Genomic DNA, 14,694 nt, shown 5'->3' with positions numbered 1-14,694 from the left:
ATCCTATCATGGGCAAGGTTTGCTCAGAGGGGGTTTGTCTGAGGCCGAGAGCGTGGCCAAGTGGGGGGCATCTGAACCCTGGGCTCCCAGATTTGTAGCCCAACACCAAACCTCTGCACCAGGCTGGCTCTCATCCATTTTGTGTGTACTAAAGTGAGCCAAAGGTCCTGCAGTGTGACGGTTCGGCACCTGCTCTGAGCCGCAGTGGCTGGAGGAGGAGGAGGAGAGGCGGCGGCGGCAGCCAGGCATCAGACAGCCTTTTACTTAAAAAGATTTTATTTTATAAAAGTGGCCCCTCAACCTACACAATTCTGCTAGACTGCACCCTCCGCATTGTGTTTGAGAGGTTTGAAGTTTCAGCTCAGAGAACACAAACGATACGCCTGACAACATTAATAATGAATTTAAAGCTCAATACAAAAACAGTATAGAAATGTCAACACAATAATTCACAGCCCAGGAGAAGAGGGGCTTCTCCCGTTCCTCAAGAGAAAGAGATTACACATAGAAGCAGGCACGGCATGAGAAGGCCCCCTGCCCTTCAACCTTGACTCAGTGGAGTCACTTAACACTGTCTCAGCCATGCGGCAAGGAGGGTATGCAGGCAGACCCAGAAAAGCCACAGGGACCCAGCGCACCCGCTGCGCCTCAGGCTCCTAGGATGGGATACTTGAGCAGTGCCATGATGGCCGCACTGATGAAGCCTGAAATGGGGACCGTGACAAACCAGGCCATGAAGATGTTGCGGAAGAGGCGCCAATCCACCGCCTTCTTGGATCGCAGCCAGCCCACAGAGACAACAGAGCCCACCTGCGGCCGGGGACAAAGCAAAGGACTCAGCCACCCTGTCACCCTGCCCTGGCTGGCCCTCCCAGTGCCACCCTCCAAAACCCAGGCCTTCCCCCAGCCAAGTGGCTCAGCAGCATCCTGAGGGAAGCCCTTTGGCCCATTTAGACTGGAGATGCATGGCACCTTTTGGCGCAGCTCTCCAGCTTCCCTCTGGGCTGGAAGACTCCCAGCAACAACTAGGCTGCCCCCAGCAAGCCCACCAACACTCCCGGCACACAGAGAAGCTCCTCTTCCACTTACTTTGCAGTGAGTTGTGCTGATGGGCAAGCCAACATTGGAGGCGATGACCACAGTTAAAGCAGATGCTAGTTCAATGCTGAAGCCGCTGTGAACAAAGTAGGAAGTCTTGCTCTTAGATGCCCTTTAAGACACTACATCAATGCCCACTCCAGGCTGCTGCCCCCACCCCAAGACAGAGATCTGCATTCATGAGATGGTTGTTTCCCTGTGCCTAGCTAAACCTGGATCTCAATCACCCGGGAGCTGGGAAGAGGGCCTGCTTCATCCCAAGTCAAGGAATTCCCCAACTTACTCCCTGAAAAGGGGATTTCACTACACAGCCAAGGAAACTAATCTTCAGTAATCCAAGTCATGCAAGCCTGCTCACGCTGTTCAGACAGCCACATGTGGATGCTAGCCACAGCAGCCCTCTGTGTATTCACTCACTCTGGGCAGAGCATCACCACTGTCTCTCCTGGTCTGCAAAAAGCCAGCAGGAATCAACTCCACAGCTGGACTGGGGCAGTGTGGGGGCTGCATTTGTTGCCAAATGGACCAGAATGCCAAGAGGCTAGGCCAGGATGCCCCCCAACTTGGCTCTGGAACCTGAAGAGAGGCCAAGCCACAATTTGGGCTCGGCTGCTAGGGAACAGCTAAACATGGCAACAAGGCAAAACCCCTCCGCAGAACTGTTCGAGTCCTGGCAGATATGTGCCACGACAGGGCTGGTCAACTGCTCTTCAGGCCCCTCAGAATGGCTGCCAGCTTTCGTAGGTGCTCCAGCTCAAAGGCTGAAGGCTACAAACGTTTAAAGAAAGCTTGAGGATAGAAGTTGTGTCTCAAAAGTAGAGCAAGTTGGCCATGCCTGGTTTAAGGCCCCAAGGAGGACATACTGAGTCATCAGAAAGGGATCCACAGGGGTTTAAAAGGTTTTTGGCCAGATATGGAACCCCAAACCCTGAATGGTGGGGGAAGGAGGAAGACACTACCGTAGGAGAAAACAGTTGAGGTAGATTTGAAGGAAGGAGAATGTGAGACAGGGCAAACATTATGCAAGTAATACTTTAGACCTGAAAACTGTGCCCTGGATATGAAACTGAAACCTTCTCCTGCCTTACCTCGATGGTGTGATGGGAGTCAGATCCTTCCCCATTGTCTGGATGACTCTTCTGCCCCAGATCCACAAGCCAGTGCAGATCCCGACCCCGCCATATAGCAGCAGCCAAATGGGAGTGGCTGCCTTCGAAGACACATCACCCGTTTGATAGACCAGGTAGAGAGCAACCAAGGGGCCAATTGCATTGCTGCCAGGAAGGGAGACACCAAAGTCAGAAGAGTACCAAGTAGAGCGCAGGACAGCCCCCCACCACACCTGAGAGTCTGCCCCCGGCCTCATTCATTTGCCAGGCAGCCTCCCATCCCCAGGGCCCCCCAACACCCAGCCCAGCCTGGCCACTGACCTCACATCGTTGCCTCCATGGGCAAAGGACCCAAAACAGGCCGTCAAGATCTGCAAGAACTGGAAGAGGAGGGACACTTCAGGCTTGTCTTGGTCATGCCACTCATCCAGAGAGGAGCTGCTGCCCTTCCGGTTGTTGACCCCCATTTCTGCCTTCCGCAGGTCCACGTCCACTGGGTGGGCGTCTGCCACAGCGTTGCAGTAACTAGTGTAGCTGTCCATCCGGATCCTTTTCTTGGAATCTGCCCCAGCCCAGCCCAGCCTCTCCACCTCCTCCCCAGCCTTGGGTTCGGGCTCTTTTGGGCGGAAGGCGTCCAGGGGCATCCCGCAGATGGCCATCGTGTATGAAGTGTAGCTGTTGTTGCGCCGCAGAGGCTTGTCTCCAGAGTCTCCCATGCAGTCCCCCACCTTGGCCAGGTGCAGCTTGTGAAGCAGTTCCTTGTAGAGGCCGGAGTCCTTGTGAACAGTGTGGTAATGCCCAGAAGAGCTCATCTGGTTGCTGACCGCCTGATTGAACTGAACAAGGTTCCCATTGGGGAACTGCACAGCTCCTGTGGGTACATGAGGGCCTGGGCTCAGCAGGCGGCTCAGCCCTCCTCGCCAAGAGGCCACCGGTGGCACTCCCCTTGTCCAGGTGCCTGCCGCAGCAGCCCCCCACCCTGCCCCATTCCCACCCCACTCACTGCTATCCAGGCTGGTCTCCTTCATGTCCATCCGGGGAAGTTTCTCACGTTCCGGAATCTCTTCCAAGTCTCCCAGATTGAAGGAGACCACCCTTTCCTCAACAGCTACTGCTCTGTGAGGCACAGAAGATACTTCAACTGTGGGGCTCTGCTCCTCAATGTCCATCCTAGTGTTTGCAGTCACCTTCATTTCCTCCGGTTCTTTCAGACTACTCTTTTTCCTCATCAAGGGGCTCTCAGAAGGACTCGATTTGATTTCTTCTGCAGAAAAGCAGATAAGCTCCAATAAGCCATCAGCTGGAAAAAGCATTTCTCACTGCAGCAATCTCTAAGGACCGCAGAGTAACAACCCAGAGACTGAATGCAGGGTGTGGGAGCCTGAGACCCTCCTGGGCAGCTGAAGAGGAAATGCTCAAGGGGTGTCCCTTCTCCCCAGCCTCCATCACAAAGCAAGAGGCAAAAAATGCTGAACAAAATCACAAATGGTCAGAAGTTGCTTTACATTGATTTTAACCTAAGAGGATCTTAATATTTCTATCATTTCTTCAACTGTTCTTTAATATTACATTTTCGTTTTTATCTGTATCTTTTAGTCCTATTAATTCCTTGAGTTAATTGTGTACCAGCCTGAAGAAGCCCCCAAACATCCTACTGCAAAACCACATTCCCCAAGGCCAACCATGCCCTCTCCAGCACCCTCCTCTCTGCTCAAGGCCTCAGGCCACAGAGAGCATGAACAGTGCCCGCTTTGGGGCACCTTGGCAGCCAGGCCGCAGGAAAAGGACCCCTCCCGCTCACGCCCACCAGCGGGGTCTGGCAGCCATGTGCTAACTAGGACTCTGCAGGGCAGCTGAGGCTAGACTGGCAGAACTCCCAAAAGGCTGTTGGCTCCGTCCTACACCAAGTCGCCAGGCACCAGTAATCATGCCAACAACAGTATGCCCTTGGCCAAGACTCCTAAGCTCTGTAAACCTAAAACGGTGGTGGTGGAACAGCATCAGCAAAGCATGTTTAGACTGAGGGCCCAGCCGGCTAAGAAGAAATAATGAGCTCAGGAATAGCCTGCCAGTTAACACTCACAAGGGCAATACATTGCAATGCACAGTCATTATAGGAATAATTCCAAATATACGTGGAAGTACTTACTTTCAATTTTCTTCTTCATTCTCGGACAGACAAAGAACCAGACGACAAGAGCACAGACAACCGCACTCCCCGCTGAAATGAGGACGATGCCCCAGAGGGGAAGTTTGTCAAAGCCCAGCACTAGGAAATAAAACAACGCATCTTGAAAACCCCCACAGGAGCCCCCTTCTAAGTATCTAAGAGCTGGCCTAGGCGAGGGCCATGCCTTTCCTGCTCACCCAGCAACTCAAGATTCGGAACCCACATAGAAGGCTCTGCCCGCCAGGGTGCCCTTCCGCTCTCCCCTGGCACTAAACCTGCCCTCAGGTCACTGAATGCATCGTCTTGAAAGGGGCTCATGTTGCTGTGCTTCCAAATCTCAGTTCTGAGCACAATGGCCTGTGGCTACCACAGCTACACTCAGTACAAACAGGAAAGAAACATTCTCCAGTCAAGAGGGAAATCATGCTTTCCAAAAAGAGTCCCTGTAAGCTTCTCCCCAAGAAGCAGCGACTGAGCATGACCCAGCCAGAAAAAATGAGTCATATAACGGGTCGCTTCATGGCTGGATTGCAACTGTCTAGCACCCCACCACTCCCAGAAAACAAATATTCTCGCTGCCAAGGATGCCACCTTTCTCTCCAAGGGGACTTTATTAAAACCCTGGTGACACAGTCCCTCTGCTTCAGGGCCAGTTTCCACCCTTCTCCCCTTTGGCATTGAACAGTGGGAGCTCTTTCATCACAACAGAAAAAATAACCTTGTCTATGGCAGGCGCAAGTTATGGGCAAAACATTCACAGCAGCAAAATCAGCATGCAGGCATCATCATTGCTACTCCTAATTACGTTGGGACAGCAGCACACAGAAGCTGCTATGCGAGCAGCTATACTCTGTGTAAGCTGCAGAGACAAGGACGAATGCTTTGCACCTGCCTTAAAATACCTGCCTCTGAGAAGTGCTTGCGCCAGCCTACAATCCCACTGCCTTCTGTCAAAAACATGGCTGGCTCCCAGTCTAACTCAGATTTTACACAAGCTGAAGCCAGCGTCTTCATTCATCCTTCCCCTTTGCCAAGACAGCTTAAACATCCACTCTAGAGCTTTCCAGAAGATTCCACTTCAAAGGTTCCTCTTGCCAGTTCTTCTTGGGGGAAGGGGAGGACTGAGACCTCCCTGCCTTTGGGTTCAAAAGCAACTGAGAAGCTGGAGCATGAAACCCACCATAGTGCCGCTGCCTCTCCTGCCCCTGCCCTCAATGTGATTAACAGCCAGAGAAAAGTCACAGGCTGGCAGGAGAGGCAACGGGAGCGCTCTGGATGTTAGCGGCAGAGAAGATCCAGACCTGTGATGGGCAGGGAGTGAAACCAGGGGAAGGGGCTGCTGGGTGGTCAATGCCCACTGTTCCTGTGAAGGCTAAGGAGAAAGGTCTCTAGTCATTTAGGGGGGCACAGCCTCCTGGGGGGGACTATCTAGGGTTGGACTCAGCGTTTGCTAGCCTGCTGCCTTCTGTAACTGGCCCAGGCCAGCTGCCTTCTAGGAGAAGTCAAGTCCTGTAAAGCAAAAGGGGTAAAATTCTGTGTTTGATTGAGAAGTGAACAAAGAACAATAGAAATCAAAGCTTGTTTTTACAGGGACTTACAAGGTGCACCGCTGTACATGATAGAGAAGAGGTTGATACCAATTGTACAGGCATAGAAGATGGGCAATGCGCGCAGCCCATTAGGCACAGGATCTACCTACAGCAACAGCAGCAACAACAAAGAAGAGAGGAATTTGTGGGGCACCACAAAGCCAGGTCCATCGTACAGTTATTACACTAAATGCAAACATACCAGCAAAGTCACCATTCTGTTTGGTTTACCAACATTACCAGAAAGTACTTGTTTGTGTACATGTTTACAGTTAGACCAAGGCTGCTAAAATTGGTGAAAACAAACTCAAGGAAAGGATAGCGATGGTTAACAATTAAGCCTTTGATTGCTTAAATTGCTCCAGACAGGATTTCTGTCTCAGGGATGCATAACTTCCCTTCCTCCGCTGATGGCAGAGCCATTTCTGCTAGCAGTCTCTGCATTTGTTTTATGCAGTATTTATTCTGACCAGACCATTTAAAAAAGAGTTCATGGAGATCATGCCTTCATAACCAACATATCCTATAACAAAAAAGCAGCTGAGGTTTGCCTTGTGTCCATTACCTGGAGATTAAGCATGGACTAACAGCAGCAAAAACACATTTGGTGCATGCTATCCATAATGTAATCCATTATCAGAGCCCCAGCCTTCTTAGTTTTGACATAGGAAGGTTTTAGACCTCGGGAATCCTAAATCAGATGGAAGCCCCGCCTTCACCAACAGACGCTCGACTCTTCCACGCATCTTGCTGATGAGAAGGATTACATACCTTGGAAAGAATGAATGTGCGGACAAGGAAGAACAGGGCAGCAGACATGATGCCAGACAGAAGGGGAGAGATGAACCAGGACAACACTAGAAAAAGGGAACGGGAAAAAAACATCTTTGCTTGTGCTACTTATGGTCACACTAAATCTGTTTCCAAATCACAATTCCTAGCAAGCTAAAAACCAAAGCCATGCTTTGCCAACATGTGTGCCCTTCCTGAGGGAGCCGGGTGGCATAGTGGTAGTGCAGGGCCTGGAAAGCCACTGGGTGGCCTTGGGTCACGCTCTCTCAGCCTCAAAGTGAGGCAAAGGCCACCCCTCTGGACGAATCCTGCCAAGAAACCTCCACCGAAGGTGGGCCTTGGGGCTGTTGCCTTCGTACGTAAACAAGATGGAGGCACATGGCAACGCCAGACTGTCCCTTACCAACTTTCAGCAGCTCTGACCACTTGACTCCTTCCTGTCCTTTGGCGACCAAGGAGAAGCCAATTGTTGCCCCGACAATGCAGTGCGTACCAGAAATGGGAAGCTTCAAAAACGAAGCTGCAAGCTGCCACACGGCTGACCCTGGAAGAGGGAGGCAAAGGGCGGTCAAAGGACGCTCCCTGGGGCTGAGACCCAGAGCGGCCCCAACGCGCGGGACCCTCCGCCCCTCCCTCCGCTCACCAAACATGGCGCTGATGGAGCCGGCCATGAGCAGCTCCTGGGTGGAGTTGTACATCTCCACGTCGATGAGGCCCTTGCGGATGGTCTCGCTCACTTTGGCGCCCAGCAAGACGGAGCCCACCGTCTCGAAGATGGAGGCCAGGATGCAGGCCTGCCGCAGGGTGACCACGCCGGAGCCCACGGCCGTGCCGAAGGAGTTGGCCACGTCGTTGGCGCCCACCGAGAAGGCCAGGACGAAGGCGATGACGAAGCCCAGCACCAGCATCCAGAGGAAGGCCACCAAGGGGCCCCCGGGGGCCGCGCTCCCCTCCACGCCAGTGAGGCCTGCCATCGCTGCCGTTGTCGCTTCCATGGCGCTTCCGGCGGTGGCGCTCCCTGGCTCCAGCGATATGTAAACAATAGAGTGAGGTACAGAAGCGGCGCAATAAATAGCGTTACAAAGCTTAAATACTGGTGGCCTCCTGCGCAGCAGAGGAAAGCTATCGCTATACGAGGCACGCGGCCGCCTCCGCCAGCGCCAACGCCTCCGCCGGCGCCACTGCCGCCTCCGTAGTCCTGGGCTCCGTCCGGCTCCTCCTCCTCCGCCGAAGCCTCCCGCCGCCAGGCGCCATCCTAAGGCAAGGGCCGAGGGCCAGGGGCCTTCATCCTAAGGACGAGGGAGAAAGAGGGCCGTCAGGGCAAGGGCCCCGGGCGCCACGCTCCTCCAGCCGCGAGGAAGGAAGGCGGGTCACCTTGGGCCGGGCCTCCCTGCGCCCCTCCGCGGAGGAAGGCGGGAAGGGAGGAGGGCGGGGCCTGGTCCGGGGCCTTTTCCCGCCTCCGCCGCCGCAACGGCCGCTCCGCTCCGCGCCCAGAGCGAGGGAGGGGAAGGAAGGAAGGAGCGGCTCCGACCGCGGGCGCCTGGGCCTGGTCCCCTCCCCTGCCCTCCCGAGGCGGAAGCCCCCTCCACCGCTCTCGCTCTCGCTCGCTCTCACCGACTGGGGCCTCGCCTCGCCTCGCCTTCTTTTTCTTCTCGCTTTCTCTCGCTCTCTTTCTTTCTCTGAGTGGCCCAGCCGAGGAGCGACCAATCAGCGCCGCGTGGGACGTAGGATCCCGCTCGGAATGAACGCCGGCCCTATTTATAAGCGTCGCCGCCACGCCCCCCACGTGACCCGCCCCTGTCCGCGCCTGCGCCTTGCGGGGGAGAGAGAGCGGTCCGGGGCAGACGGTGACTCACTTCCGGGAGGGCGGGAGCCACGCCCTCCCTGCCTTGGTCACGTGGCTCCGGCGTCGCGCGCTATCATCCGGGCCTTTCCCTGGGGCCCTTCCCTCCCTCGCTCGCTCGCTCGCTCCCAGGGTTCGGCGGGGGCCGGGGCTGAGGCTGTTCCTTCGGCTGGGGCCAGAGGGAGGACCAGGGAGGCCTCTCGGAGGAGGCCTGGGGCGGCGGCCGCTCCTTCCTGGCGGGGGAGGGAGAGGGGGAGCCCTTTGGCTGCTGTCAGGCGGGGCAGAGGCAGGGCGAACTCGGTGCTCTCCCTGCCTCTGGCCAAGGCCGGGGCCCGGTCACGGAGGGCGAGGGGCGGGCCCGGCCCACTGCCAGCCCCCTCCGGAGCCCCGCGACGCAGAGTTCTCCTCTGCGCTGTTTCCTCCAGAGGAGATCCGCATCCGGCTCCGCGCCTGGCCTGGGCCCCTGAGCCTGGCGCTGCTGGCGCTGGCAGCCAGTCGGGGAGAAGGCGGCCGCTGCTTCCGCCGCCCCCCCGGGGCCTGAGTCCCGGGGCCCCTGCTGCCGCCGCCGCCGCCGCCGCCGGGTGAAGCCAGGCCCCCTCCTGGGCTGAAGGCAGGCGCTGCTTCGCAGGAGGCCAGGCCTCAAGGCTGCCGTCTTCGGAGCAGCCATTAAGGCTTCCCTTTCACCGTGGGTTTCTCAAGCACGGGCTGTTTGGAGCTCTCTCCCACTGTATTGTGATTGCTTTATAGCTCGATGGCGCAGCTGTATACTCTTTCGTGATCATGCAGCTGAAAAGGAAACCTGTCAGCCTGCCAAATACACAAGCCCCGCTGCCTTCGGGGCCAGGAAGGTGCCTTGGAGGCGGGAAGGGCTCCCGGGGGAGAGGCTTGGGCCCCTGCGGAGTGGGGCTCCCCAGAGGGAAGAAGGGCTCCCTGCCTCTTCGCCCCTCGCCCCCAAAAGGTGCTGCTTCCCACAGAGGAAGAAAAGAGACAGGGACTGATCTAGATGTAACCTGACAAACCAAGCAGCCAGCCTCATTAACAGAGGAGCCTGAATGAGGCCGCTGTGCCTGGCTTAGCCAGCTGCAGAGCCCCAGGCGGGGCTCTCTCCGGCCTGGCCCTCCAAGGGATGACCGGTCCCTTGAGGCTGCCAGGACCTCTGGGCCCCAGCCCTGTAGAGCCATCCGCCCGCTGGCAAAGGAGTTCAGTCCGTGGTGGTGGTCAGTGGCTGGCAGGCCCCCTGAGCCAAGGCTTCAGGTCCCCACCATCTGTCAATGGGGCAGAGCATGCTGCAGGGAACTGGGAGGAAAGAGCATGAGAAGGAAAGCCAGGCCCCTGGCAGCCTCAGCCCTCCTGGAGTCTTCCAAGCCAGTGTTGCATTACAGCATGGCTTCCCTTCTCCTTTGCCACCTGCTCTGGTTTTTGGAAGCCTCCAAAAGGACTTAGAGCAGAGAGGGAGAGATGGGGCGCTTGGTGGCCCTCCGCATCCATGGGACCCAGACCCCCGAAAGACGAGCCAATACAGATCTGGGCAAAGAGGGAAGGACTGGCAGCATCTCCTCCAGTTGGAGGAGGCTTAGCCCAGAAGCATCGCTGGGGAAGAATTCACTCACATACAAACCGTTAACTCATTTGGATCCAAGAGGCTTCCTGACAGCAAAAGTAAAGATAACTATCATACAGTTAGCAATCAGGCAGCCTTCCATTACTATTTCAACAGCTACTTTTATAGCAATTTGTCATGACCTTGTTAGCAAACGTACAGCGCAACTTTGGGCTTGGACAGACAGGCCAAAATAAAGCTGCTTCAAGTCACTTTGGAGGCATGCTGTTTAATGACCCACGCGTCTTAAGAGGCCAGAAGCTGCGCCAAAGCTGCACCCCAGTCCTTAGGGCCGGAGCGTGGCTTTGGTGCGGCTTCCAGCCTCTTAGGACGCATGCAGCATTTAAACAGCATACCTCCAAAGTGACCCAAAGCAGCTTTAATTTGGTCTGTTCAGGCCCATAGTTACAGAAGGAAGGGTGGCATATTCTACAAGGCTTGCAATTACACATGAACTATTTCTTAACAGTTATATGCTACTGTATTTACATTGTTAAATATGCTATAACTATAAATCAATAATAAAACCTCTTTTTACCCCGCTTTTCTGTGACGAGGCAATCAATGCGGCTCACAACATATTAAAATATCCACATTCACAGCATGTCCCAAATTCCCCCTTAAAACAGGATTAAATATGTTGCTATTAACATAATATAACTGGTTACACTGTACATTTGTTAGCAAAGTCAAGTGTTAAAAAAGTAATCGAAGGCTACCTGGTTGTTAATTGCATTATAGTGACCCTATTCAGGCTATTCCTGTCTTGGTTTGTGTTCACGAAAACTCAGGAGGCTGCAACTTCCTGCGAGGCGTCTGCCCCCCTCCCTTGGCCCCGGCCCCCCCACCATTCAGGGATAGCTGCCAACCGGGGACTGGCCAGCACCGCTTCCATCCGGCCGCCTGTGGGCAGTCACATGTCCTGCGCTGGCAGCAACCGCCTCCAGGAGTCACTGGGTGCAATGGGCAGGGAGCCCGGGGCAAGGAGGGCAAGGGGCCAGGAGGGGTGCGGCTGCCCTCCAGGACCTCTGCCAGTCAGGGCATGGCACACAAGCAGCAGCCGAACAGCGCATGGCACAGATCCACTGCCGGATTTCGGCCCAAGGAGCAAGTCCAAAGAGCATCTGACAGCCCGCCTTTGCTCCCTGCCACCCCAGGAGGACTCAGAGGGCCTTCTTGAGGAAGGAGTGGGATTTGGGGGCACAGCCAGACCCATTGGATGGCAACACAGCCAACGGCAAGGAGGGACGGATGCTGCAAATCAACCGCTTCTGGAGGGTTCCCTGGTTCAAGGAGAAGGCAGAGCTGCTCCTTTGCCCATTTTGCCCATCCTAACTATGGAAGCAACTGCAAATGACCAGGACAGGGTCCCCCCCCCCACTCTTTCTCTAGGGACTGTACAGCTGCCTCTTCTCTCTGCACCACCCTTCCCTCCTGTCCCCCAAACCAAGAGCAAAGAGGGTTAAGGCCAGCCGCTTTCATGATCACCTCAGGCTGTGCATGTGGCAGACCTTTCCTGCTCCCCCCTCCCAGGGCTGATGTAGGGAACCCAGCTGCTCCATGACTCCAAGAGAACAGTGACTACGGAGCAACCAGAAAATGGACACACACACACACACCCGTTTGCTCCATTTTTGTACATAAGCCCTGCCCTCAGTACCCACTGCACCACCCCACTTTTTACCTCCTGAACACCAGAGTAAAAGGAAGGGAAGAGAAATAGTCCCCTTGCTCTTCCTCAGAAGACCCAAGGAGCTGATTGTTTGCTTGTAGCAGCACAACCCCCCCCCCCCCCATTTGTCTCCCATTAGTTTCCATGGGTCTGGCCATGTCTCCTTTCAGGAAACAGCAGCACTTGACTTCCCAGAAAGAGCATTTCTCCACCTTCGGCAGTGCTGCCATCACTGACTGCCCCTGCGAGGAGGGCTCCTCCAGACTGCTGTGCTGGCAAAGAGGGTGGGCAGGAATGCCACAGGCACCAAAGCAAACAGCAGCTGCAAGGTCACCAATGGCAAAGGACCTAGACTCCCTCCCCTGACCCAGGACCTCAAACGTGGCAGATGGCCTGGAAAAAGGCAGCCACGCTTCAGCTTTCACTGGCTAAGCAAGAATTGGTACCACCCCTTTGCCCAGAGCTGGCCAAAGAACTGGCCTTTGCTCTGTTGCCCCCCCCCCCGGCCTCCAATAAGAGGGCAATTGGGGAGGGGGCAGACAGTCATCCAAGGCAGGCTGTGCCCTCTGGAGCAGGGGGTGCCCCTCCCAAAGGGGCGAGGTTGGGGGCCCATCGGTGTCGAGTGTTTGCTCTGCCTCAGCCCCCGAGGCTGCAGTGGCGCAAGGCAGCTGTGGGCAGAATGAAGCCAGAGGGGCTCTGACTGATGAGTCGCACGCAGGGAAGGGAGAAAGGAAAGCCAAAGAGTCACTCATAGGAGGCAGCAGAAGCATTCGTGTTGACCAGCAGCACCCTGAACCCCAGCTATTGCCAATGTCCCTTGAGTCTCTGCTTGTGGCTTCAGGTCCTCCTCCGGAAGTGGCTGCCACCAAAAAAGGCTCCCAGGTGCCTGCCCCCCGCGTCCGGTCCTTTCCAGGAGGACTAGCAGCGAAGCCCCTTGGCCCCAGGGGCGCAGGAAGGGCGCAGCCTTCCCTTGGGACCCCATGGCAGCCAAGCGCCAAAAGGAGAGCAGCCCCTGCTTGGGCTAGAGGTACTTGTAGACCACCTTCTCCGGCAGGGTCTGGACTTCCATCTTGACGGGGCACTTGTAGAGAAAGGAGAGCAGCGCCTCTGTGTAGCCGATGAGGAAGTAGAACTTGGAGGGCGGCAGGCGCTGGAGGAAGACGGCGCAGATGACCAAGGCGTTGGCGCGGCGCTTCAGGACCACCTGGTCAGCCAGGCAGCCGTGGAAGGTGCCATGGATGAACCTGCGGACGAAGACGTCCTCCACAGCCCTCTCGGCCGCCCCCGGCTCTCCCTCCAGGTGACCTTTGGGGAGAGAGTGGGGCTGAGGAGGAGCCGGGCCCTTGGCACCGTCAGGGGGGCAAAGGAGCAGAGGCCATGGGCCCCACCAGCCCCACCTGGGCCCAGGAGGGGGCGCTACGAGGCCCTCCCTGGCAAAGGGCCCCAGTCCCACCTGGGCCCAGGAGGAGGCCGGGACACGGGGCAGAGGCCATGGGCCCCACCAGCCCCAAGGACCGGGAGGAGGAGGAGGAGGTGGAGGGGCTACTCACTGGTGCTGAGGGAGAGCCATCCCTTGCGGTGGGCGACGCCGTGGGGCGGGTGCGCTTCCTCGTAGCTCACCGGCCGGTCCCCCTTCCCCACCCGGACGCGGGCCGCCTGGTTCTGCCGGGGAAGGAAAGAGGAAGGGAGCCGGTCTGGGCCTGGGCCAGCCCCACGGACTCCGGGCCCGCCATCATCCTCCCCGCTCCCTCCTCACCTTGCAGCAGGCGGCCGAGGTCCGCAGGCTCCGCGACGGAGGAGGAGCAGGAGGAAGGCGGCCGTGCCTGGCCAGGAGCGCCTCCGTCGGCGGGGGAGGCCCCGCATCCTCAGTCCAGCCGCAGCCCAGGCGCCTCGCCCGCCGCAGCGCACTCCGCCAGGCCGCCATCGCTATCGCCAAGTCTCGCGCGAAGCCTCGCGAGAGAGAGACCGCTCCCAGTCCCGCCTCCCCTGGGGCTACAGCGCCACCTGGCGGAGAGACGGAGGCCTCGGGGTCCAAGCGGCGCCGGGCCTTTATCCCTCTCTCTCCCAAAAGGGGGCTCCGGGAAGAAGGAAGGGAGGGAGGAGGCCGGCCCCAGGGCAGCCCTCCCCGGACCCTTCTCTGGGGCCGAGAGCGCGCCTTGCCCTGGGCCCAGGCCCTGAGTGCTGGGAAGACCCGGACGCACCCTCCCGCTCCCTCCTTCCTCTGGGGCCTGGTGGCCAGAGCCAAGGGAGCCGGCGAGGAGGAGGAGGAGGAGCTGGGCCTGTCGGGCTGCAGCTCCCATTGTCCCCGCTGAGCTGATGGGAGCTGCAGTCCATGTCCCAAGGGAAAGGGGGCCATGAGGGCCCCTGGGGGCTGGCATTGGCAGCGCCCCTTGCTGTCTGGTGTTCTTTTGTGCCTGTCTTATTGATCCATTCCCTGCACTGCTATCTGTTTGCATGCATTCCCCTATTATTCTCTCTCAGACTGTGCGCCAGAGGGAGGCTGACTCTTCTGCGTTTATTGTTTTATGTACAGCGCTATATAAATTAAGAGTAATAACAATAAAGATGATTGGCATTTATTTGGCTGTTCTTCCGATCCGCCTCCTCCTGGGTCCAGAGCGCAGGCGCCGCCTTGCCTTGGCCCCGGAGGAGGCTGCTGTGTGCCAGGGCTCCCCGCTGAGACTTGTGTCCTTCAACAACAACAAGCGACACCCAGGAAAAGCAGAGCAGTCTTCACACCTCGGGACTTGGTCCGGGAAACCCATTCACCCCAAATGCCCCCGGGTTCCCTGCACAGAAAGGATGCTTGTCCGGCACAAAG

The 14,694-nt window shown here is 57.1% G+C and overlaps 2 protein-coding genes across 2 annotated transcripts; both read right to left on the bottom strand.

The window, feature by feature from the left end:
• Positions 1-258: 258 nt before the first annotated feature.
• On the bottom strand, positions 259-8,663 carry SLC20A1 (solute carrier family 20 member 1). Its single transcript, XM_089537344.1, has 11 exons — positions 8,373-8,663; positions 7,402-8,047; positions 7,162-7,302; positions 6,738-6,823; positions 5,976-6,072; positions 4,357-4,476; positions 3,211-3,471; positions 2,529-3,078; positions 2,187-2,372; positions 1,090-1,174; positions 259-810 (listed from the first exon to the last, which is right to left on the bottom strand). The coding sequence occupies exons 2-11, from the start codon at positions 7,751-7,753 to the stop codon at positions 649-651; spliced, it is 2,040 nt and encodes a 679-aa protein (XP_089393470.1). The 5' UTR covers positions 7,754-8,047; positions 8,373-8,663; the 3' UTR covers positions 259-648.
• Positions 8,664-12,624: 3,961 nt separating this feature from the next.
• LOC149306610 (small ribosomal subunit protein uS3mA-like) lies at positions 12,625-13,832 on the bottom strand. Its single transcript, XM_089538715.1, has 3 exons — positions 13,630-13,832; positions 13,424-13,535; positions 12,625-13,178 (listed from the first exon to the last, which is right to left on the bottom strand). Exons 1-3 carry the CDS (start codon positions 13,795-13,797, stop codon positions 12,895-12,897), a joined length of 564 nt encoding a protein of 187 aa, XP_089394841.1. The 5' UTR covers positions 13,798-13,832; the 3' UTR covers positions 12,625-12,894.
• Positions 13,833-14,694: the final 862 nt, after the last annotated feature.

The sequence above is a fragment of the Sceloporus occidentalis genome, unplaced genomic scaffold, assembly GCF_023333645.1.
Source record: "Sceloporus occidentalis isolate IW3139 unplaced genomic scaffold, rSceOcc1.0.p SCAF_9, whole genome shotgun sequence".
NCBI lineage: Eukaryota > Metazoa > Chordata > Lepidosauria > Squamata > Phrynosomatidae > Sceloporus > Sceloporus occidentalis.
Note: the sequence above shows the minus strand (reverse complement) of the source record. Positions and strands in the feature narration are given on the sequence as shown.